The sequence below is a fragment of the Vulpes vulpes genome, chromosome 7, assembly GCF_048418805.1.
Source record: "Vulpes vulpes isolate BD-2025 chromosome 7, VulVul3, whole genome shotgun sequence".
Lineage (NCBI taxonomy): Eukaryota > Metazoa > Chordata > Mammalia > Carnivora > Canidae > Vulpes > Vulpes vulpes.
Window position 1 is genome coordinate 121,574,628 of NC_132786.1, and position 24,697 is coordinate 121,599,324.

Consider the following 24,697-nt stretch of genomic DNA (forward strand, 5'->3'; position numbering starts at 1 on the left):
ACTTTGGAATGGAGTCTGAAATCAGTATGATGCCCCAGCTTTTTTTTCTTCCTCCGGATTGCTTTGGCTTTTCAGGGTCTTTTGCGGTACCATGCAAATTTTAGGATTTTAAAAATATTTCAGTAGAAGATGCCATTGGAACCTCGCTATGGATTGTACTGAATCTGCGGATGGCTTAATAATATAGACATTGCAATAGTTCTTCCAATCCATGAACCACAGGATAGCTTTCCATTTATTTGTAATTTCTTCAGTTTCTTTCATCAGTGTCTAATAGTTATCACCATACAGATCTTTTCCTTTTTGGTTAAATCTATTCCTAAGTGCATCACTGTTTTTGATGCTATTGTTAATAGGATTATTTCATTTCTTTTTCAGTTAATTTGTTGTTAGTGTCTAGAAATGCTATTGATTTGTTCATGTTGATTTTTGTATTCTATAACTTTACTAAAGTCACTGATTAGATTTTTTGATGGAGTCATTAGGGTTTCCTCTATGTTAGAGTATGTCATCTGTAAACAGAGACAATTTTACTTCTTCTTTCTTGATTTTGATACCTTCTTTACCATTTTTTGCCCGATTGCTCTGGTGAGGATGTACAGTAGTGTGTTGAGTGGGAGTAGCGAGAGTTGGCAACCTTGTCTTGTTCCTGATCTTAAAGGAAAAGCTTTTAGCCTCCCACCATTGGCTTTTATTATGTTGAGATACGTTGCTTTTACAGTCAGTTTGAGAGTTTTTATCATGAATAGATATTAAATTTTGTCAGATGCTTTTTCTGCATCTATTGAAAGGATCATAAAATTTTTATCTTTTCTTCTATTAATGTGAGGTATCACATGTATTGATTTCATATGTTGCACCATCCTTGCATTCCAGGAATGAATCCCACGTGATCATGGTATATGATTCTTTTAATGTGATTGATGTTTTTGAAAGTTTACCAAACTTTGTTTCTGGTACAAATCTCCCTTGGATATAATGTATCTTTTTCATATATTGCTGGATTCTATTTGCTATTATTTTGTTAAAGATTTTTGCATCTCTATGCACAAGGATTATTGGTCTAAAGGGGGCTTTAAAATTTTTTTTAAAAGATTTTATTTATTTATTCATGAGAGAGAGAGAGAGAGAGAGAGAGAGAGAGGCAGAGACACAGGCAGAGGGAGAAGCAGGATCCCTGCAGGGAGCCTGATGTGGGACTCGATCCTGGGACTCCATGTTCACACCCTGAGCCAAAGGCAGGTGCTCAACTGCGGAGTCACTCAGGTGACCCTAGGGGGCTTTTTTTTGTTTGTTTTCTTAGAATGTGTTTGGTTCCTGTTTTTGATTAGTTATTTTTTATTCCAATTTTATCTCTAATTTTGACTAGTTATACATTTTAGTTTTAATTTTTTAATTTCGTTTTTCTAGTTGGCAATGTGCATATTTAACTTATTACCTTGTACCTTCAAATAATATTGTACTACTTCAGGTACAATGTAAGAACCTTACCACAGTTACTTCCATTTCTCTCATCCTGTCCCATTCCTTGTACTTTTGTCAAACATTTACTTCTGTTTATGTCATAAGCTCCATTCATTGATTGCTTTTATTCCCATTAAACAATTACCTTTCAGGGTAGCCCTGGTGGTGCAGTGGTTTAGCGCCGCCTGCAGCCCAGGGTGTGATCCTGGAGACCCGGGATCAAGTCCCCTGTGGGGCTTCCTGCATATGGAGCCTGCTTCTCCCTCTGCCTGTCTCTGCCTCTCTCTCTCTCGCTCTCTCTGAATAAATAAATAAATAAATCTTTAAAAAGCAAACAATTACCTTTCAGAGAATTTAAAAATAAAAAGTCTTATTTCCTACATATCATATATGTCATTTCTAGCATTGCTCATTTTGGGGGGTAAGGTACACATTTTGATCAGGAATCAATTGCTCATTTGAAGAACTTCTTTGGTTATTTCTTAGCTGATGACAGCAAGTTTTTTTGTTTGTTTGTTTGTTTTTGGTTTTTTGCTGCTATAAAATTTAGCGTAGGCCAGAGACTTAGAATGAAAAAATAATGTGAGCCATCTCAATGCTTTTTGATACTGAGTACTTTTTGAAATCATGTTTGGGATGTAGGGGTTACATAGGCATTGTTAAAATCTCACCTTTAAAGTGTGGCTACTAGAAAGCTTAGAAATGTGTTTGTGGCTCACATTTTTGGCTAAAAATACATTTTTTTCCTGGACAGCACTGATCTCTCTAAACAGTCTTTTAAAAATATAAATGCCTGACAGTTGCTAAAAACCCCAGGGGCTTCTCATCGTCCAGAGGCTACAGCGGAATCCAGCCTGTGCCACAGGCAGCATCCACCTTCATCTCCGTTAGTTCTTCTCTTGGCTCAATGTGTTTCAAGCCTCGGGCTCCTTCCTGTTACCTCCTTAGGACAGTCGCCAGTTCTCTAACCCCTGGCTCCACGTCCTTTGACCCCTTTCATCCTTCAGGTGTCAATATTAGGTCCTTGAAGACCCTGCCTCGCACGAGTCTGCCCTAACGTAACCCTTCCTACAGGACCTTGCCCAGCCTGTGCTCTATCCCACCATTCCACTGATTTCCTTTACAAAACATTCAGAATATGAAGTTGTTTTGTTTTGTTTATTTACTCACAGTCTCACCCCAATAGGCTGGAAGCTCCAGGCTGAGAAGCATCTCGCACATCCTAACACTGTGTCCCTAGCACGTAATATTACTTTAACGAATGAATAAAGTCTGAAGCCTCTCTGAACAAATGTAAACTTTTCAGTTCACTAAGGAGAAATGAACTCTTGATTTTCTTAAAATCTAAGCCAAATACTTTTTATGGTATGGTTAGCTAATACCAAGGTATCACAATACATGGGAACGACTAGCAGGATTTCTGATTTTCTGTTGTGCTTTCTTCTTGAGAATAAGAAAAAGCTCTTTTTTTTTAAGGATACTATAGCCTAGAGAAATAAAAGGTCCTCTTAGCTTTGTGGCCAGAATTTGAGGTCACGGCTCCTGACGTTCAAGTGTTATCTTCACTATTTAAGACAGAACAATGGGTAACTGCATCTCTCTTCCCAATGTATTTCCATGGTCCTAACACTCATCAGACCTCCTACTCTGCAACTAAACATATTTCTTTATAGTAAAAACCAAACTAACAGAGGATATTTGTTCATTTAATTTGCTCCTTTAATACTTGTGGGATGTTCTCAGAGAAAAATGATCTTGCAAAAGGGGTGGCATAGAATTCACGAAGTATCTCGTGACTTCAGAGATCGGCTTTCCGACCGTGGGCCATGACTGTTCGTAAGCGGTGGCTAACTCGGGACGGCGAGGGCTAGCCAACTGAACTTGATTTTCAGCTAAGTATTAGCTGCACAGAAAGAAATATGGTGTTTTTGAAAATTCAACCTTGTCTCTCAAAACTGGCTACTTTTCCTAGTTAAGCAGATTTTGTGGAGCTCCTATTTGTTTTCTCTTTTACATAAGCAACTGCAAATAGTCTATTTTGGAGGCCCTCACCTTCAGCTTAACATAGAAGGAAAATGCAAATTGCTAATGTATTTTATAAACTTCCAATTACGTGTCTATCGCTCGTTTCATACACTTAGTTAAAAATCTGATGCTTGTGATAGAGCTGCTGGTATTTATTTGTCAATTGACTATACTTTGAAAAGATGTTGGAATGCCACAAGGGTTGTAAGATTCAGGACTTATTTTAGGGAAGAGGTAACTAGGAACACTTGATTGTGTTACCTTATTTAATGCTCAGGAACTACTTGCCAGGGTTGTCATGACCCTACTTTACTGCTGAGAAAACTGCATTAAAGAAATTTAAGTAACTTGTCTTAGACCAGACAGGTAATAAATAGCAGTGCTTAATTCAGCCCCAGGGCAGTTTTTTTTTTTAATTTGGAATTTTAATTAAGTCCATAAACAGCGACAGGAGAAGGAGGAGTTCTAATGCTGGACGTTACCTGTAGGTGAAGGGTTTCCGATTAGTCCCCTTGTAGTGTGCCGTCACGCAGGATAACAAAGAAGCCCAGTATAGTTTTTCCTGAAGAAGAAAGCCGATTTCCTGCATTCAGTACAGACTTCTCTGCCATTTGCGTGGAGTTTCCACTGTTTACCTACAACTGATTAAAAGGGGCAGAGCGTGGAGCATTCTATTTCCTTCCAGGTGAATTCTTCACATTGCCTGGCTTGTGGAAGTTCTCCTTCCACAAATCTTCTACGACTATGGACCCTCGTAACCCCCAGTCCTCTGCTTTCTCCCCACTGACCTGGACAAATAGGATGGCTTGTTGTGCATAAGAGAGAGGCAGCGAGGCCTGGGAACCCAGGTGGATGCACCAGCTTCTTTAGCTCTGAACCTCCCGCCAAAGGAAGCCCAACAATGCCTGCACCAGGGTGGCAGCAAGTCTTGGAGAGACTCCAGGGGGTGCGTTATGGAGAGTCCTCGCCGTCTAAGCCCCACCCAAGCAAGCTGTGCACCTGGGGCTCGTTTGTGAGTACTTCCCTGCACCCACTCGTGTGTGGCTCGCAGCGACGTCGGGGGTGCAAGACCTTTCTCCAAGCTGGGTCCTTGGCTCGTCCTGCATTCAGAGTGAGCCTCAGGAACCGAGGAGAGTGGAAGCTCATTAACCCTCACAGAAGTCTTGTGAGGGGAGTTGTCCCTTTGAGGTGAAGGTGAGCAGGTAGGCTGCAGGCCCCACAGGCCTCCCACTACCTTGAACATGTGCTGGCAGCGGGGTTGGTCAGCCCCAGGGCGGCTTCCCGGCAGACCTTTGTACCCCGGGGCGCCTGGGGGCTCAGTGGTTGAGCCTCGGCCTTGGGCTCAGGCTGTGACCCCAGGGTCCTGGGATCGAGTCCCGCGTTGGGCTCCCCGCAGGGAGCCTTGTTCTCCCTCTGCCTGTTTCTTATGAATAAATAAAATCTTAAAAAAAAAAAAAAAGACCTCTTTACCCCAAGCCACCCCCCTGGGCTCCCTTATATCGTATTGACTTTGGAAGATTTTTGGCCACGACCCACAGAAAGCCGTGCCTCAGAGCCCAGCCCGGTCCACGCACGTACAGATCTATGTAGAAACACAAGCCCGCAAACTGTTTCTACTTTCTTTCGTTGACTGACACCGTGACGTACTGTGACACTTCCCATTCCACTTTAAAAAAAATTGTTATGACTAAGTTGATAGAATGAGCCATCAGATCTGTATCTTGAAAGCTGCTGATATAAAAAAATGCCCTCTAGACACCTTGCCGTCTGCCGTCCTGTTATAAAGAGTGAACACGCTGAACGTCAGTGACGAATCGAAGCTGCATGGATAAGACCCATGAGCCATCTGGATGATGTGGTTTGAATCTGGTTTTCTCTGGTGCTTGACAGGCTAACGGGATCTTGAGCTTCAGAAAAGCAGCTAATAGAAAACCCAACGCCTACGAGTTCCAAGTGGATATAATCCAAGCAGGTGTACGTAAGCCGGAGGAGACCCATCACATCCACCTAAATCTGGGTGTACTGGTCTGAGATTTTGAGAGCGTTCTTCAGGGTCTTTGTGGAAACACTTGAGTGTAGAACCCATTGCCACCAGGGCACTAAGGCTTTGAGTCCAGTGCAAAGGAGTTACTGTGTTGTGGCCCAAGACTAGTTCCCCTGGCCTCTTCCCCCCAGCTCTGTCCCTTGCTGTAGATCTGCCCCCCCCCCCCGCACACCTCCCTGTGCAGAGCTCAGAGCTGGACACCCCCCAGGACTCGCCAAGATGAAGCCCAGGCAGGAGGCGGACGCGTGTGGGAGTCGAGCTCTTCCCTGCTAGAAACGTCTTCTCTGATTCGTCCCTGGTGGCACGACCTTAACCGCACTCACTGTACCAGCAGCAAAGTTTACTATATATCAGCGCGCATGTGTGCACATCCATGTAAAAGAGTGTTCCGGCCAAGGGAGGGCTTCTGATGTTCTCAGAGGCATCGATGATTCCTGGTATAAAAATCCTACCTTTTTGGGGGTATTTACGACAGAAAAAGGTGCTTTGTTTGCTGAACACCTAATTCTTAGAGCTCCGCTTAAATAAAAATGAGACGTTTAACACTTGCCGACAGGGTGGGCCCTTCTGTGAACAGGAGGCGTTCGCCTCCTTCTATAATCAAACACAAATGTGTTGCGTATCAAGAGCTACAGATAGAAACTACAGCAAATTATTTCACTAATTCAATATTTTATTGGCGTCAAAGCATTTTAACTTTGAACTTGCATATGTAATTTCATTAGTCATTTTCGAAGAAACACTTCCAGAAAATATTATCCACTTTTATCAGTTGTGCTGCTAGAATTAAATAGAAGAGGGAGTTAGCTCTAAATTAATTTATTGAAGCATTTGCAGTTATATCCACTTAGGTACAAAACTTTTTGTAAGAAAGATAACACTTTTATTGCATTATATAATCTCATATTTTTGCAGGAGTCATAATGCAAACTCATAAGCATAAATATACATGATGCAACCAATCAGCAATGTAACCAGTAAGAGATTTAAGATGTAAAACTAGAATTTAACAGGCAAAATACTTAATATGGCTTTTAATGGAAAGTAACTGTTTAGAAATGATTGGTTATTGCCCCATTCTAGTCATTCAAGTGAACATGAAGTCATGGTCTCTATTTAAAAGCCAATGTTGTACATTTTACAACGTGTACAGGGATATGGTTCGTGGGCTTTCTTCAATATACATATATACACATGTACAGATGTACAGTACGCCGACGGTTCTAGTACCCCTGAACGTGTGGATTGAAACTATTACAGTATTTCTATTATAAAACTACTTGAAAAGTTGGCATCACTTCTTGGCTGTTGAAGTTCAATCCTACAGAATCGGAAGGAAAGAAAAAAAAAAGGCAACAAAATGTCGGTTATAAATACAATCTTTACAAAAAAAGTTGAATAGTGGTCCCGCACTCATACTTTATGTTACAGTGAGAACAGTTTCTTCGTTTAAAGGTATTTACAGCTTGTTGTCCTTGGTTTCTGTGTGGAATCTACACAAGGTAAGCGTGAGACTGTTGTAGGCAGGCCTGTTGGTTTGGTTTTGCGACTTGTTCGGTTTTTTTTGGTGGAAGTTTCAAATCTCTTCTTTTGAGTTGTTGTTGATTTCGGTTTGCCTTGTATTACTGCTGCTGCTGCTTCTTTTGGTGTTCGGGGAACACGGGGTGGCTTTACTTCTAGGAACAGGAAGAAAAGATTTGACTCTTGAAACACCCAACTCCGTCTTGGATTGCCTGTTGCTGCATTCGGCCGCTTGGTGGCTGCTGAGAGGACTGAGCTCCTGCAAGAGAAGGGGCGACAGGTGGGCCCGGGCCCGCGGCGGCAGCCCCAACCCAGGAACCCGGGCAGCGCCGGCTTCTCCCGCAAGAGCGAACAGCAGGCGGCGGAGAGGACGGGGGACGGGGGACGGGGGACGGTCGGCAGACCCGCCGTCTGACTTTCACTCGGGCCCCGGGTGGTGTCACGAGACTCCGTGACTCAAGGGCCAGAGTCTGGGACCTTCTTGGGGTTCGAGCCCCGGAGAAACCCCCACGGTGGATTAGGCAAAGCTGCCGTCTCTGTAGGCAGCTCCTCCCCAAATCCACTGTCCCCTAACTTGGGTTAGGGTGTCCTAACTTTTCTGCCTGGGTGTCCCCTAACTCTTCTGCTTTCCTAGAAACTGAACACTGAATGCTCAGAAACCGCGCAGGAACCGTGTAAGAGCTGAGCGGGGACCGCTGGGGCCCCCCCCCCACCCCGGTGCGGTTCGCTCGCGCTGCCGTAGCTGCCAACAGCAGGTGCGCGCCACCCGCCTCCCTGCCAAGCAGGTGCTGCTCGCTCCTCCTCTCGCTGCAGCCAAGCAGGCCCGTAACCATGGAAACAGCTTGACAAAACGATTTAACAGGCAAGGAACTGTGTGGACTCGGCTGGCCATGGAATTTTCTGGGGAATCAAAATGGGACGCCCGGTGAGCCCAGTCCCGACTTGTACTTTGGTCTACAGCACCGGGAAACCCACACGCATCACCTTCACAGGAAACCGCCTGCTGCCATGAAGGCGACAGCTGCGTGGTGCCCGGCACCCATGAGCCGGGGGTGGGGATCCAGACACAGGGGTGCCTTGGTTGGTGTCGGGGCCCAGAGGGAGGAAAGGGGGTACGTGGCGGCCTCCCGAGGCGAGGGCGGGGGTGCATCCCCGGGGCAGCGGAGGGGCGTTCCTGCCACCTGTGCAGCACGGATGGGCCGAGGCAGCGGGCCCACGGGTGTTTAATCAGGGTGCTCAGTGCTTTCGGGGTACACCCCAGGACTTCTATTAGACACAATAGGGCGACTCACGGATGGTGCGTGTATTAAGCTCAAAGGAAACCACTAGTTGGTGCAGAAAGGTGGCGCACGTCAAAAGCGAGTTTTAAGTTCTTAAGGTGATGCTGTTCCGTCAGGGCGATTCATTCATTCAGTATGGGCCTCGCCGCTAGGAGGGTACAGCAGCCCCTGCTGTCCAGCTGGGGAACCCGGGGGGCGGGGGGTGCACAGGGGAGGACAGTGGGTCACATGTAAAAATAAGTTACAGAAGGTGTATCAGCCGCTCCAAAGGTATGTTTAGAAATGGGGGGGCGCACTGCGGACCAACGCCGCCCCGGAGCACCGGGTCTCAGCACGGGCTGCACACCCAGTCACCAGGAGGTCCGGGCTGCACCCCAGAGCAATTATATCAGCACGTCGGGGGTGGGGGAGGCAGAGGGGGAGCACGATGTGGGCACTGGCGTTGAACAACAAAATCCTCCAGTGGATTTCATGATGCAAAGAGGAGACCTTGTGCCTTCGGGGGAGCCTCTGGGCAAACCTATCAGATTTAAAGAGGCGTGCTTGCTTTTAAGTTAGAAGGCCAGCCCGCCACGGCCTTCCCTTACTGCTGCAGCGCTAAGGGGTGCCGTCGGGACAAAGGTTGTCCAAAGCGATGTCCACGAACCCAGAGAGCTCATACTTTAAAAAGAATTACTTCCTGGTATCGGAAGACCCTGGGCATCTAACCAAGAAATGCTAGCCGGGTTATCAGGATCGAAAACAAGCGACCCTGCCAAGCTTCCAGAAGGCCGTCAGGTGTGCTGCTTTGCCCCCTGCTGGTAGGTTCTGAGATCACCTCCTGCTAGCCCTTGCTGGCGGCGGCGGGAAGGGGGGGCGGCTCACCCCGGGGTTCAGGGCTGCAGAGCCGGCAGAGGCAGCTGTCCTGATGCCCCTCCAAGCGCACATTCAGACAAGCCCATGAGTCTCTGTAAGAGCCCAGAGGGTGTAAGAGGACGCACGTTCTGAAAGGTCCCCCACAACCAAGCTGTCCTCGGTTGCTCTGAGCAGAGCCTACGCTCGGTACTCTATTTTGTGGGCAGGGCCTTGGTGTGGCAACCAGTAAGGTCCCATGACCCAGGAATGGGTGCGCAACCTTGACACCTCAACAACGGCAGCTGGTCACTACCAACCAGTTAACTTTTTTTATGTAGGAGAGAGACTCGGCCTCGTGGAGAAACAGCGGCTCGTGGTTCTTCCCGCACTTCAGGGCCTGCCCGTTCCACGAGGAACCCTAAAGAGCGGTCCTGGAGGCCCCAGAAATCGGCTCGGGAGGAAGGGACAGCGCCCAACCAAAAAATATATTCCAGCCAGAATTCGCCTGTTACCTCCCTAGTCTACACAGTTCCCGCCTGCGGAAGGGGTCGGGAGGCAGACATCAGCATAAGCAGGAGCAGAGGGCTCACGCTCCTCTTCCCGGATCGTCCTGGGTATAGATCTTTATTTGGGACCTCGGCCCTGCCGATGCTTCCCACCGCCTTCCCCCCAGACCTAGAGCTCACGTAACACGAACCAGGACGTGCTGAAGCGGTGGGAGAGCAGGGGCTGCAGGGAGCGGGTGACGGATATTTAATAGCCTCACGGTGCTCACTTTAGGATCCTCCTCTCTGCAAAGCCGCCCCCATCCCCGGGTCCTCATCAGCCACCACGGGAGTGGGTGAGAACCGACGTGCACCCCACTCCGCGGGACTTGGTGAGCAAGCCACCTCTCACCATGAAAACCTGCATCCTCACAGCACGAGCACGGGGTGGGAAAGAGCTTTATTGTTTCTGCTCAGCCAGGAGTACCATGCGGGGCCATCTCTCGGCATTTATTAACCGATCACAGAAGTTATTTTGAGAGGTCAACGGAGTCTATTGGAATCCTGGCTCTTGTACTTGCCGTTTTCACTTGTTTTAGGAGGAAAGCGTCTCCCGGAAACCACTGCGTGTTGGAGCAAGTTAAGAAACGACTAAAAAGGACTCCCCCCCCCCCCCCCCCCCGCCATGATATATCTTTACATTATTCAGCCTGTTGGAATTCTAAAACGCAGGAAATCTTAAAGGTTCTCAAGTGAATACTTTTTAAAATAGAACAACCGAGACGGAAGTTACATCTGATCTGGTTTTGGCACACAACGCGCGTTTCTAAGTCACTCTTCCAAGCTGTTATCTAAACGGTGATCTTTCTAACCCTCGTTGACTACTGAACACACTCCTCTTCTTACAGCTGTGGTTGAAAAATAATTTTGTGATTCATACCGAAAGAAGATCTGGAAAGTGAATTCCACAGCAATCTTTTTTTTTTGTCTCATTTTTGCAGGGAAAATGGGCGCTTACCTTTGGTGACACTGGCATTCTTGGGTTAACACTTGCTGAAAAGGCAGGGCTGTTTCCTGAACTATCAAACCTCCTTAAATCATCCCTGGAGTCAGCAATCTGGAAGACACAATTTAAGGTCACTAGAGAAAATCGGCAGAAGCGTTGCTCGTCTCCTCTGACCCTCGGGAGCTCTTCGAGCACACCCTCAAGCCCTGTACTGTTCCCAACAAAGACTCGAAGCCTTTACGTGAAACTACCAGAAAAATGCATGAGAAATAATCTCTAAGGGAGGAGGATCTATTGAAAACACTCCAAAGATGATCAGATGAGCCCTAAGGGGGGAAAAAAATCCATCCTGGCAAAATTGTAAGATTTTAAGTATTACCTTATTTTTCCAGTAAGTCTTTCAGCTCATTTCCAGCGAGATTAGATAAGACTGTCGATTCGCTCTTGTCCCAGAGATTAGGACTGTTCAGATGTCAGAGCTGAGTCTTTCGGTGGAAACCGCACGTTAGAACTACCGTCTTATCTTCCCTTTCAAGTAAGGGCACTTATCAAGGAAGTCGGGGCAAATTCGCTGCAGCTAGCAGAGCCCGAACAGGCTGAGCTCGAGGCTACCGACCCTGCCACTGAGCTCGTGGGTCACTGATTTCTGGGCGTGGGTCTCCGTTTATTTTCACAGCTTAACTATATGCATTGCGTAGGCCACACTCCCTCGGAGGACAGCTGTGGCCGTCCCCCTGTCTGTACCCCAGGCCTGCCGTGAAGCGCGCTCACTGATAGGGCGCTTGTCCGGCAACGTTAGGAAAACAAAAAGGGAGACACAGTGCTGGTGTGATCGGTGCGAATGCCATCAACAGGCGATTCTAACGTGAGGTCCCTGAGAGGTCAGCAAGGCCGTACTTACTAGGACTCCTTCAGTATATGAAAGATGCTGTGGAACAGAGCGCTTCCTAGGCCAGTAAGGAGGGGGTGACTTGGAGCATCACCCACCCTCCTCAATCAGGAAGTTTTCTCCCAGGGAAGGTGTGTCATGATGTGGCCCGAAGAAATCTCTCCTGGGTTGGGGCTGCCCATCCACGACCTCCCCCTTCGTCCCGCTTACCTTGCTTATGTCAGATTCAGATTTGCTGGAGCACATACTCTGAAGCTCCTGGACGAGGTCTGCTTCGTCGTCCGAACCCAGAGAGAGCCTTTGTTCCAAATTCAAGGTCAATGACAGATCATTCTCAAGAGACCTAATGCAAAGTTCAGAAAAGGGTTTTTTTTTAAGGTGGGAGCGAGACTCTAGTTTTGGGGGGGGATTTGGTGTGGGGTAGGAAAAGGGTTTTTAAATACCCTTTAAGGGGGAAGGGAGAAAAAACGAGTGGGAAATATCAGAGAGGGGGACAGAACATGAGAGACTCCTAACTCTGGGAAACAAGCAAGGGGTGGTGGAAGGGGAGGAGGGCGGGGGGTGGGGGTGACTGGGTGGTGGGCACTGAGGGGGGCACTTGATGGGATGAGCACTGGGTGTTATGCTGTATGTTGGCAAATTGAACTCCAATAAAATGAAATTTAAAAATAAATAAATGCCCTTTAAGGGACACCTGGGTGGCTCAGCGGTGGAGCGTCTGCCTTCGGCTCAGGGCATGACCCTGGGGTCCTGGGATCGAGTGCCGCATCGGGTCCCCGCAGGGAGCCTGCTTCTCCTCCCTCTGCCCGTGTCTCTGCCTGTGTGTGTCTCATGAATAAATAAAATATTTAAAAGAGTTTGAAATGTCATTTGACGGCACAGCTCACTCTCCCAGGATTTTGGTTAACTTCCCACTCAGGATTTTATCCTATGGAGAAATCTACCTGCCTTACACCATCCCAGGCCCCTTGCTGTCCCCGTCTCTTCCCCCGTCTCCAAGCCTAGATGAAACCACGCCACGAAACACTATGGGGGAGTGGGGCCGTGCTACCTGGGGAGTGCTACCCTGGGACAATCAGGAATTTTAAAGTGGGCTCTTCTCCTCACTAGCAACGTGGCCATGGGTCATATTTTATTTTCCGGGTTATCTGCATTTACAGCGTTCCTGGGGGAATGACACAGGCTGGCGTATATAATGGGTTTAGCGGTGCGCCTGGCGGAAAGCAGCCTGCGTTAGGCTTCCTTCATGGATCTGCTCTCTACAAATCGGCGAACCTGGTTCTAAATGCTGCTTGTCAAGTGACAGGGCCCACGATTTATCGGGATACAGTGGGGAGCTGTTATTTACATACACGGCCCAAACGTTTCTATTCTACGATTAACCAAATCCTCCTTGTGCCTCAAAATCCGTAAATGGACACAATTCCCTTAGAAGCAACATGACAAAATGATCACTTAAAACAGCACCTAAAAGCAAGTTTCAGTGTCAAACATCAGTCATCCAAAGCCCGTTTAAAAGTCCACAGATGTAGAATTTTACCTCTTTATGTCGAATGCATTAATCATCAAGTTTGAATAGAAATACTAGCTTCACTTTTTTTAACCTTTTCAAAAACTAAAAGCAAAAAAAGGCTTGATGTGAAGTTAGATTAAGCTTTAGATTTCACGTGAAGGAGAGAATGTGCCACCCCAACGTGTCACTTTGGCACATGCGTTATTTTGATCTGACGTCCATCAAGACCAAGCCCCAGCCGACTCAAGGAAAACCTTTACCTCTCCCTTAAGTACCTAAAAGAATTTAGAATTTAAGAAAGAGCTACCATCCTGTGACTCGCCCCCTCCCCCTTGGAGCACCAGGTCCTTGGCTCAGGAGGAGCCTCGACTGCCCCACTTGCCCTCGAGTCTCCTATCTTTGGGGCTCCCAGACCTATGAACTGAAATTCATTTTTCTTGTAATTTTTTTTCTTAAATATTTTATTTATTCATGAGAGAGGCAGAGACACAGGCAGAGGGAGAAGCAGGCTCCCTGCGGGGAGCCGGATGCGGGACTCGATCCCAGGACCCCGACCTGAGCCACCGAGGCATCCCCCTGGTCATCTGTCTTATGTCAATTTGATCATTAGACCAACCAAAGAACGGACAAGGGGAAATTGTCCTACCCTTACACATTCACTGGATTTCAGTTTAAAACCGGCATGTGAATGAAGCGCCGGTTTTTTAAAATCTGTATATTGACAGCCTTAAGGGAAACTTACTTTTGTTTCGACAGAGAAGCATTCCTGTTATAGTTCAGCTGAGATAGAGCTTTAATTTTGATACCTGTGTAAAGAAAAGTGTAATCACTTTCAATAGAATGAATCATTGTCCCTGTGCATCCTGAACTCTGCACTTTGATCTTGTTTTTGGACCGAATCCATCTCTTGAGGAGTGTTTCTCCTCAGGACAGCGGCTGTGGATGTAGCTTCCTGCACAGGCGCTGCTTTTATACGTGAACATCGCTAGCACAGATTACCTCTAAAACATGATTTTGAAAAGTTGAAAATAAAAATAGAATAAAGAATGAAAAGTAAATTGAATTTCATACATCCTCATAGACAATCTCTATATAGTTTCTTTGCCCATATTTCTGTCGTCATTATCAGAAAGGGTGACTAGCAGATTTCCCTAATTACAATACGGGTGCCTGGGCTTGGTCCCGGACTCCTGAAGCCTGACTTGACATCATGGCTTTTCTGTTTCAGGTCGGGAGAAAAAGAGGCCGTGTCTTTACCAAAATTTATGATCACCCTGTGACTCTCTGTGTAGAATGCAAAGTGGTTTCTATTTTGATAAACAGTGGTGTCAAAAAAAAAAACAAACCCAACCAACATCTCTGCAAACATTGTAATATCAAATCGAATTTTTTGGGGGAAAAAGAAAACTTACCTATAAAAAATGAAATATCTTGGGTTGCACAAAATTTTACTAATCTTTTAAACAGGACTTCATGTCTCAAAGGGTATATCTGATATACCAAGTAGTTCTAAAACTATAAAATTATAAATGACTTTATATTTGATTCTTTTAACATTTTACATAATATTCTGGGTTTGACTTAATGTTGCTTTAAAGTCACATTCATTTGATTGATTTTTGTTCGTCAACTCTCAAGTACGCACTGACAATGCTTATTGTTGATGTAATTACTTGGCTCAAGCAAGAGGCTCATCTTAAACCCTACAGAAATCGTAATAAACTTGGAAATGATAGTGGGGAGCCTGGGTGGGTGCTTGCTATCTGAGGGCTTAGGTATTACTCCCTGCCCATGGGATTAGAATAGCACGGAGAGAGGAAGACACCGCTGGCCTCGCAAGGGACAAAACGATGGACTGCAGCTCCCCGTGTTTCTAAGAGAGGTGACAGGGACACCCAGCCAAGAGTTTCTGACCCTGTTTTGTTCCCTGGAAATGGAGAGGATAATCTTCCTCTTAGAGTTCTCTGGCATTACACATAGGGATAAACAGGTGGAAGGTATAAGCCTCGCTGCTGAGGTCACTTCGGGAGTCTACACCACAGTAGGGGGCTGACCTCTAATAACTTTACTCCCTGAATCAAACACTCTACCTCTGGGAAGTAATGGCAAGCTCTTAGGAAATGTCATATTATAAATACATAGCAATCACCTTAAAAAGGTGTAAAAACTCATTTTCTTCAGTGACTTTCCATTCAATCATTAAAAAAAAAAAATCACAGTTTATGGACACACACTTGGGGTAATTATAAAACTCTAGCATGTATTAATATTAAGCCCGTATTTTGTTGATTTTTACATAGGAGATCACACTAATGAACAAAAAATTTTCAAGATTTTAGGCCCAGTCTCTTTCTATAGCAACTCTGCTGCTATAAAGTTGGCCTGAAATTCTACATAACAGAATTTGTTGGGGGTGGGAGGGGCTCCTGAAGACCCAAAATTAATTACATGTATGAGAAAACCACAATGCGCCTATGAGGTTGGAACATCTTTTCAAAATTACTCAAACACGGATTTCCTTTAGGTAAGACAATTTGCATAAATACCGATTACCCTATCATCAAAGCCAAACGGTGTATGTCTAACACCAGAGATAAATGTGTTTATTCTTGTTAGAATGAAAACTTACATATTTATTTTTTATAGAGGAAGTTCCACGAATCTGTTTAATAATTTATGAGAATGTAAACCCTAAGAGGGCAGGGATTTTTGTGTTTTTTTTTCTGCTCTAGTTGGCAGGGTGTAAAATAGAACCTGACACATGGTACAACATATGAAAAAAATGTGTAAAAACGATTGACTCACAAAGGCCTTAAATGGGGTATCAAATAGATCTCTATACATACTTCAAAAAATTAAAAGGAGGAAACTATGCCAAAGCATAACTGTTGCATTACATAGACTTAATTGTGGCTGCCACAAATAAACGATTTCCCATGTACGGGGCGCTCCCAAATATTTTTGGAAATGTACCTACTACACCCTGTTCATTCCATGAAAATATGAATTGAAAGACTCAATTTTGTCAAATGCACAGTGGAAAGAAAAGCAAAAAAAAGCACATTTGCCTTCGGCAAGCAGACGAGGAGCGCCCGCGGTCCTCCAGCCGGCACGGCGGCCTCACTTACCTCCCTCGCTCAGGCCCGGCCTATTCCAGGAGGGTGGAGAGTAGCGGCCGGACTTCTTGCGAGGACTGGTGCTCACTCTTCTCCAGGCTCCACTCTCTTTCTTTCTGCTACAATGGTTGTAACTTGAGACTATAGATAAAGGGAAACCTCCTCCTTTGAAATCAGCTGTATGCTGGTCCAGCTCTGAAACAACACAAATCGTGGTTTGCCAAAAAAAAAAAATAAGGGGGGGGGGCAGCGATCGTGCAGTTTCATCGTCAAACAAAACGTAAGCACTGCAATTCGCCAAGAAACACTCTCCGGAAGTCACGGCTGCGCCGAGTTCCCCAGCAGGGGTGCTGTGACCCAGCGAGCTTTCCTTGGAGATCCGGGATTACAGAGCCGATGGCTAAGAAAAGAGGGTGCTCTGGGGCAACGGTGTGACCTGTACGTTAGGGCGGAGACTATTTCTTTGCTCATGAAGAGACAAAGAGGCGCCCCCTTCGGATGCGGAGCCCCACGCGGCCCGGCGGCAGCCCACCTACCTGCTGTCTGCAGGGGACAGCCGTGCAGCACGGCTTTGTTGAGCAAGATGCTGAGCGCAGCTTTGACCACGGCCTGCTGTCCTTGGCTGGGGTGGCTCTTAGCAGCTGTCACCCCCAGGCCGGGCGGTCTTTTCACAGAGGCTCTTGACAATATTGCTTCTTGAACCCTGGGCGCGATGATGGCGTTCCACAGCTTAGCCATCCACCTTGCAAAGAGAAGGGCGGTTCGCGGTTAGGACACTGATCACACCACACCGGGTGGATCTGGAGATCGTGGAGAAAGCGTTCGCGTCTCTACACTCCTAGGTCGTTTTGAGACACATGGAATCATCCCATGTCAAAGATGTTTGGCTTTGCCTCAAAAATACAATGTTTTGCAAATGAAAACGATTTCTGTAACTCTTTCCTTTCACCTTTGTAAGATCATCGGGAGCAGGAATCAACACTTAATCAATGCTTTTTTTTTTTTTTTTTAACAATCAATGCTTAATCAATGCTTTTTTATGTATCAACGCCATACGTGAAATACATGGAAGGGAAAGTGAAGTTACAGGCAAAAGTCCAGAAAAACAATTTCCTGGGGATCTATGTCTAAATAGCTTAAACTTATCTGCCATAGGACCTTAATAAGATACACATATTTGAATATTTCTGAGATTGGGATGGATCTTATAATCGGTGGCAAACTTGACCTGTCCATCCACCCCACGGCTAAGGCTCGGTGTCTGCACGCGGGGACAGGTCACCAGCCGTCTCCTCGTGTGCCCCTTTGCGGTAACAGCTGTGGCACTGAGACTACCCAAGTTTGGGGCATCTGATAGCAATTAAAACTCTTTCAAAAAAAGATTACACTTTGTTGAGACATGAAAAACAAGACAAAACAAAACAAAAAACCCCCAAAACAAAAAAAACCACCACTTGATTCAAGGCTGTAGAAACCTAAACCCCATCTGTGGGTACGACAAAGCTTCCAAAGCTCTTAGATGTCGGCATGAGCCTTTCGAGACTGTTAAAACTTTTACCCAGGTATCAGGCATGGGTCTTTTGTAAGCTTCTCTGTTAATGTCTAATGATACATAATTCAAGAGAAAAAAACTCTATCATAGGAGATTACAGACAACCTGGTGTTCTGTACCAGGAGTCGGACTTGCACAGGTCCTCCTAAAGGTGCTAAAGGGGTGAAGATGATAAGCTTTGTTTTAAAAACAAAACAAAACAAAACAGTGCTTCCTTAACGTGGCTGTTGGGAGATAATCCCCTCGGCACTTGCACACATCTAGCGTCCACTTCCGTTCCAGACTATCTTTTCAAGGTGAGCGTGCATATGGCAAACAGCCTTGGAGGAGAATGAGAGCCAGCGTCTCCTTCTGGAGCAGGAGGCAGATCTGTTTCCTTACTGGGATAATAAAAGTGATGTTACCTTCTAAGGCAAAGGGTGGGCACACTTGCTGGCACCCTCTTCCAGGAGCTTGGCATCCAGGGGCCACTGTGCATCACCCCCAGGGACCTGGGACGGGGATGCCAGGCCGACCTGCCCACAGGTGGGGCACAGGCCGGGGCTGCACAGGGAGTGATGAAGCCCTGGGCCTCTCACCCAGGGTCGCGCCCCTCTGCAGCCCAACTGCTTAGCTTGCAAGGAGGGTAAACGGCTCGGGGCAGAGCCTCACCAGCTGTTGCCCGGGGCTCTGCTCCAGTTAGGAAAGGCCCAAATTAGCTCCTAAGAATCTCGAGACTCCGGCTGTGAAAAAAGCTTATGTTTAGTTATAATACCAATGAAGAAAGAGGTGATCGTATGAATTAATGTGTTAGACCAGAATTCCTCCTTTTCCGCAATTAGCGGTTATGAAATGGACAGTGACAATAGCGAAGACAGGTTATTTGTATCCCCTGCTTTCCAAAATGCATTTCTGCCCCGGATGCCACAAAGTACAGGATCCACGCTAACAGCTAATCACAGAACCTTACTAAGCTGGGTTGCGACACAATTTTTCCTCTCGATTTTCTATTGCGTTAACTTTATTGTTAATATGTCTATTCTCATAAGCTGTAACAAAGGAAAACAGTGAGTATTCAAATCTCGTTAATAGAGGAAGAATTTTTTTTTTTTTGAGAGTTAGGGGGAGAGCAAGCACAGGGGGAAAGGGCACAGGGGGAGAGAGAATCTTAAGTAGGTTCCATGCCCAGCATGTGGGGCTCAATCCCAAGACCCTGAGATCATCACCTGAGCTGAAATCAAGAGTCGGGTGCTTAACCGACTGAGCCACCCAGGGGTCCCAAGGAGGAAGCTTTTGTTTTCGGTTACGGGATCCTTGATGAATGGCTCATGTAGGCCTCTCCCAGGAGACACTGCACTGCATGTTCAACAGGACCCTGAGGGGACTTTCTTAACGATTTTATATTTTATAAAAATATTTTTATAAAATATTTTTATATTTATTCATGAAAGACAGAGGGGCAGAGACATAGAGGGAGAAGCAGGCTCCATGCAGGGGGCCCGATGCAGGACTCGATCCCAGGACCCAAGGATCACGACCTGAGCCCAAGGCAGACGCTCAACCACTGAGCCACCCAGGTCCCCCGAAGAGAGTTTCATACCAGAAGGAAACTGCTACTTATTATTTCTCAGTAAAAAAAGCTTCCTTAGGAGCTACACAACAGACAAGTCATGGTCGTCCCCTGATAGGACGTGAGGCACCCCTTGCTCTCACACATTCCAAATTGGCTCTATTTTAAATACGTAAATAAGGAGAGATGACACTTACTTCACTGTTGCTTGGGCATGTCCTGGGACTACAGGACAAGACAGGAAATACTTTGGTCCAAGAAGTGCTTCAGGTGTGCCCAGGCGGGCCAGGCAGGAGTTCAGCTGGCGCCAGACGGCCAGGGCCCAGTCGACGGTCTTGCACACGGGATCACAGGCTGAGGGCACCTGACCCCTGAACTACAGAGACAGAGAGGCCTGACGTGGGGTTTGGCTTAGAACAGTGCTGCTGCTTTTTCCTTTTGTTTTTAATAGTTCAAAAATAAAAAAATATAGACATTGGAAATGGTACAACAAAAATGTAAGCTGGATCTGATCCACTTGTGGCTCAGGGAGGGAAAGCTAATATACACTATTATGTGCGTTCCGCGAGCTACAGATCTGCAGGCTACTACGCAAGATGAAAGCATTAAGAGCAGTAAGAAGACTAAGAAACCTTAAACAAATTCTTAAGTATCAGTTCTGGAAGAAATTACGATCTGAGAGTACCTCACGGGGCCTGCCTCTGTGGCAGGTTCACCTTGTATTAATTTTAATTGCCCTAGAAGGAAGGTCTCAGCTAATACCCCAACTCTATCGAAATGTGCAGAGCTCCGGTGGCATAAAGAAATTGAAAATTTTCAAGATGGTACGTAACGTACATGGTTTGATGGCAGCAATTCCTTTTAGAATTATACTCTACAAAATCAAGTCCCTTTTTTTTTTTTTCTAGTACAGAGGGTTCACAAAAGGACAAAGATTTCTTTAGTATCAGGAGAAACATCCTTCAATTATTTAGAAGACAGACACAGCAGCTAACTCAGTGTCTTACAAGAAAGGGATTCATAGAAGTCTTTGTTTTACCAAGTAATTATGATATTAGCACTATGAGTGTTACCCATAGATCGTTTCTATGGGTATGTCCTACTTGAATGGATGTAATTTGGCCAAATCAAAATAAAAGAGTGGTTCAGCGATCCCAGCAGCTCTGCTGAAACAAAATTCCTGGGTTACGTGAGGCTCTGGGATCTCTTACAAGTTCCCTGCCGTTCGAAAGAGGACCGACTGTATTTCTCTCTCTGATACTCTCCCGGTAAGAATGAGATCATGTACTATAATTAACGATAGTTGAATATTTGCTTATTCATACAATTATAATCACTGTTTTTAAAATACTAGTAGGAGGCCCGGTGTTGTCCTGAAAGGCCTCTTGACTTGCACTCCTTTCAGGAACTGGAGGAAGAAATTGTGATCAAGTGCCAGCGCAGGTCTAAGCGCCCCCTAAGATCTGGGCCTGCTCCGCAGCTGTAAGACGTTGGAGGTTTTGCAGGAGTCATTCATTCCATTGCACATGTGCCCAAGGAATCTGTTTTATTAACCTAGTTGAAGTGGCTCTTGGTAAGTGAAAGGCACCGTCCCTCCCCCCGTCCTATTCTTCACAGCACACCCCACATTCCCATTCTCAAACACAGTGGAGAAAAGAGCACAGTTTGAAGCTTGGAGCTCCCTTTTAAAAAAAAGTAAAATAAATCCATTATAAAGTATGTGTACGTGTGCCAGTGAGCGGGGTGTGTGGGGGGAGGTGCATTTTACCTGCAATAGTGCCACATCTACAGAATAAAACTGGGACTTTGCAGAGATCAGCACGGCCCCTGTGCAAGGATGACATGCAAATTCATGAGGCAGTCCATATTTTTCCCTTAAACTATGGACTTTGGCTGATTACAATTTATCAGTGTAGGTTCATCCTTGGTAAAATATAAAATAAATATAAAATAAAATATAAAATATATTTAAATATAAAATAAAATAAAAGGACCATTCTGGTGTGTGATGTTGATAACATGGGAGACTATGCATGTATGGAAGCAAGAGGTGTTGGGAAAATCTGGGTACCTTCCTCTTGATTTTAATGTAACCTAAAACTGCTCTTTAAAAAAAAAAATAGGGATCCCTGGGTGGCGCAGCGGTTTTGCGCCTGCCTTTGGCCCAGGGCGCGATCCTGGAGACCCGGGATCGAATCCCACGTTGGGCTCCCGGTGCATGGAGCCTGCTTCTCCCTCTGCCTGTGTCTCTGCCTCTCTCTCTCTCTCTCTCTCTCTATCATAAACAAATAAAAAAAAATTAAAAAAAAATATAAAATTTTTAAAAAGTTCATCTTTTGTGATATTTATGTGAATTTTTTTGGCAAAGAGATTTAAATATTAATGATAAAATTAATGGAGACATCAGTAATTTGCAAAGCTACACACCCATGACTGTCATTACCTCACCTTTCTTCCCACTGGTTGGCGTCATACGATGGCCTAGCTTTGGCCTACCTAAAGCGTGTATTTATGACCTACGATGGCCTAGCTTTGGCCTAAAGCATGTATTTATGACCAATGGACTCTCAGACAGAGACGGCCACAGCCCTCTTTCCCCCGTAATAGCATCCAGGTTCCCGCCTTTGAACATGCTTGAGTCAGGGTGTGGCGCCTGAAGCCCTGCACACATCCTGCCATCGTGAGGGGAGCTCCAGAGACTCCCCCAGAACTGGGACCTGACATCATGGCAGTGAACAGATGTCAGCAACACCTACCACAAGACATCGGTATGTGAGGGGGAAAAAAACGCCTCTCTTTGTGAAGTAGGCAGCACCGTGGGTGTTGTGTTATTATTTATAGCTTAAAATATCGTGATAGATGCCGCCCTCCAACTGCAGCCGGTTGTGCTGGATAAAGGGACAGAGTCTTACTAACTCAAGCTCTAGTGTTTCAAATCCATCTTGACACTCAGATACTAGCTCGACTCAAGAAAATTAAATAGCAACGCACCAGATTTGATTGACATTAATTCTGGTATTTTTTGGGGGGGAAACTACAGAATATTTTATTCCAGAAAAATTGCCAGAAGTCATAATTACTCTTCAAAGCGTGTCAAAAACGAGAGCATTTTAATCTTCCACGTGCCCTTTAAATACTTGCTCTAGCACAGTGTAAGAGTCCTACATTGAAACTGGCTTGAGTGGATGGAGAATGTTTCGAAGGCTCCAAGGAAGCAGCAGCTATTCTTAAAACAAGCGGATCGTTTTCTAAGAGAGCCTCCTATAGCATTCGGAACTTGGAGAGACTCCTTGAGGACGGTTAATAACGACACTAGTAAAACCTATTTGCTTTTCTCTTTTTCTCCTTTATAGTTAACATAGTCCAGAAACTGTTCTGGGTTTTATATGTATTATCTTACTTAACCCTTGGCTATCTAAGAATATTCCTTGCCCAAGGCCATGCGGTCACTAAGTAGCAGAACCCCAGCCCGGCCCCCGGACACTGATGCCCCTTTCTCCTGGCAGAGGCTGCGGCTGCCGTTTGTTACCTTATTCACTACTTTCCTTCGTAGGAACCTCTGTAGCAGCCCCTGCATGGGCTCGCCGTCCCACCGCAGCTGAACCCAGCGGAAATGCTGCTGCACCGGCAAGTCAGAGCCCTGGAGACAGGCCTTGGCAATGGTTCCCATGAGAAAGCAGTTTTCATGAAAGTAGTAGCATTCAGACGTTCCATTTCCTAAAACAAACCAAAAGCCATGGCCCGACCTCAGCCAGCCATGTGATGACACAAACACAGAGTAAAAGAAGCCTAAGAAAGAAGAATACGAAGCACAACTCCTCCTGGGTAACAGAAGGACTAGGATAATCCCACAGAAGCTGGCTTCGGGGGCACGGTCTTGGCACTATCTTTACCTTTTTGAAAGGTCCAGGGGCTTTCAGTGCTGCGATTTTCCAGAGGTGCCAGGAAGTCTCCCAGTAACTCTGACAACGAAGATTTTTCCAAATTCTCTAAGATGACGATGACTTTCTTGTTAACAGGGGACTGTTTCACTGGGATCAGACAAGCTGTGGTCAGAAACAAAATTTAGGGATCACAGTTTTTATGGGGGAAAAAAAAAAAAGCCTTTATGAGCTGGTTAAAAATCGAAGTCCGAAGATACAACGTGTTGGCTAAGTTGTGACACGATCAGAATGCTCTGAACTTGCTGGCAGAGTATGAGGACTCCGGAAAAGAGTCTGGCGTTGTTTGATAGGGTCGAAAGTACACACATACAGTGATCCAGTGCTGGTGGCACAGCAGATCCCAATTAGGACCAACCCCGATTCCCATCAACAGAATAAACAGGAGCATATTCATAGGATGGGCAGGACAGTGAGCAGATAACAAGCGGCCACACGGAAGACTGTCCCAAACAACAGAGTAAGAAGCAAATCACAGAAGCGTCCAGGATCTCGCCTCGTGAAGTTCAATTACGGGCACTACGAAGTATGTAGAGATCCACAAGGGAGGAAAGGGACTGAACGGTAGTAAAATGATAGAAGCAAAATAATGATTCTCACCAAAGATGAACTAATGGTTTACCTCTAGAAGGGTTTGTGAACTGGAACGGGGCACACCGCCACATCCTGGAAGCCAGGAACAAGCTCTCTCTTGGCCTGGCTGGTGCCTAAGTGGTTATTTAAAATTATTCCCTGCGGGGGGGGGGGGGGGGGCGCCTGGGTGGCTCATTGGGTTAAGCATCTGCCTTCAGCTCAGGTCATCACGGTCCCGGGGTCCTCGATCAAGCCTCCGCCTTGGGCTCCCTGCTCAGCGGGGAGTCTGCTTCTCCCTCTCCCTCTCCCCCCCTTGTGCTCTTCCGTGTGCCCTGTCTCAAATACATATGACCTACAAATAAAATTCAATGACCTATAAATATAGGTAGTATGTATTTTACGGATGTATACTTCCTCATACAAAAGGTCAAAAACCCTTAAATGACCTTTATTTATTTATTAAAGATTTATTTATTTATTTATTTATTTATTTATTTATTTATTTATGATAGACATAGAAAGAGAGAGAGAGAGGGGGGCAGAGACACAGGAGGGAGGAGAAGCAGGCTCCATGCTGGGAGCCCGACATGGGACTCGATCCTGGGACTCCAGGATCGCGCCCTGGGCTGAAGGCAGGTGCTAAACCACTGAGCCACCCAGGAATCCCCTTAAATGACCTTTAAATGACACCTATGTGAAATAATTCATAAAATTATAGGACCTCAGAGAGATAAACAGATCCAGCCTTTCATTTTACAGACCTCAGAAAGGTTAAGGTGGTTGGGCTAGGGTTTCACAGCAGTTGTCAGGAAGGACTAGAACTTGATCCATCCTTCCTTCCATCCTTCCTTTTTTTTTTTTTAAGATTTTTTTTTTTTTTAAGATTTATTTATTTACTTGAAAGA

General features: G+C 45.8%; 1 protein-coding gene and 2 pseudogenes across 4 annotated transcripts in view; 1 reads left to right on the forward strand and 2 right to left on the reverse strand.

Moving 5' to 3' along the window:
• Window positions 1-4,160: 4,160 nt before the first annotated feature.
• On the reverse strand, window positions 4,161-4,732 carry LOC140599576 (MICOS complex subunit MIC26 pseudogene; annotated as a pseudogene).
• Window positions 4,733-6,185: 1,453 nt separating this feature from the next.
• The window catches only part of CTTNBP2 (cortactin binding protein 2), a 142,752-nt gene continuing 124,240 nt past the window's right edge, over window positions 6,186-24,697 (reverse strand). For all 4 annotated transcript variants that reach the window (XM_072764893.1, XM_072764894.1, XM_026012144.2 and 1 more), the window contains 9 exons: window positions 23,172-23,324; window positions 22,808-22,995; window positions 19,476-19,654; window positions 16,714-16,919; window positions 16,190-16,372; window positions 13,804-13,867; window positions 11,759-11,891; window positions 10,672-10,770; window positions 6,186-7,313 (listed from right to left, as the gene is read on the reverse strand). In XM_072764893.1, the coding sequence (XP_072620994.1) occupies window positions 7,110-7,313; window positions 10,672-10,770; window positions 11,759-11,891; window positions 13,804-13,867; window positions 16,190-16,372; window positions 16,714-16,919; window positions 19,476-19,654; window positions 22,808-22,995; window positions 23,172-23,324 (1,409 nt within the window). In that variant the 3' untranslated portion in view covers window positions 6,186-7,109. The remainder of the gene's footprint in view (window positions 7,314-10,671; window positions 10,771-11,758; window positions 11,892-13,803; window positions 13,868-16,189; window positions 16,373-16,713; window positions 16,920-19,475; window positions 19,655-22,807; window positions 22,996-23,171; window positions 23,325-24,697) is intronic.
• On the forward strand, window positions 21,051-21,150 carry LOC112929910 (U6 spliceosomal RNA; annotated as a pseudogene).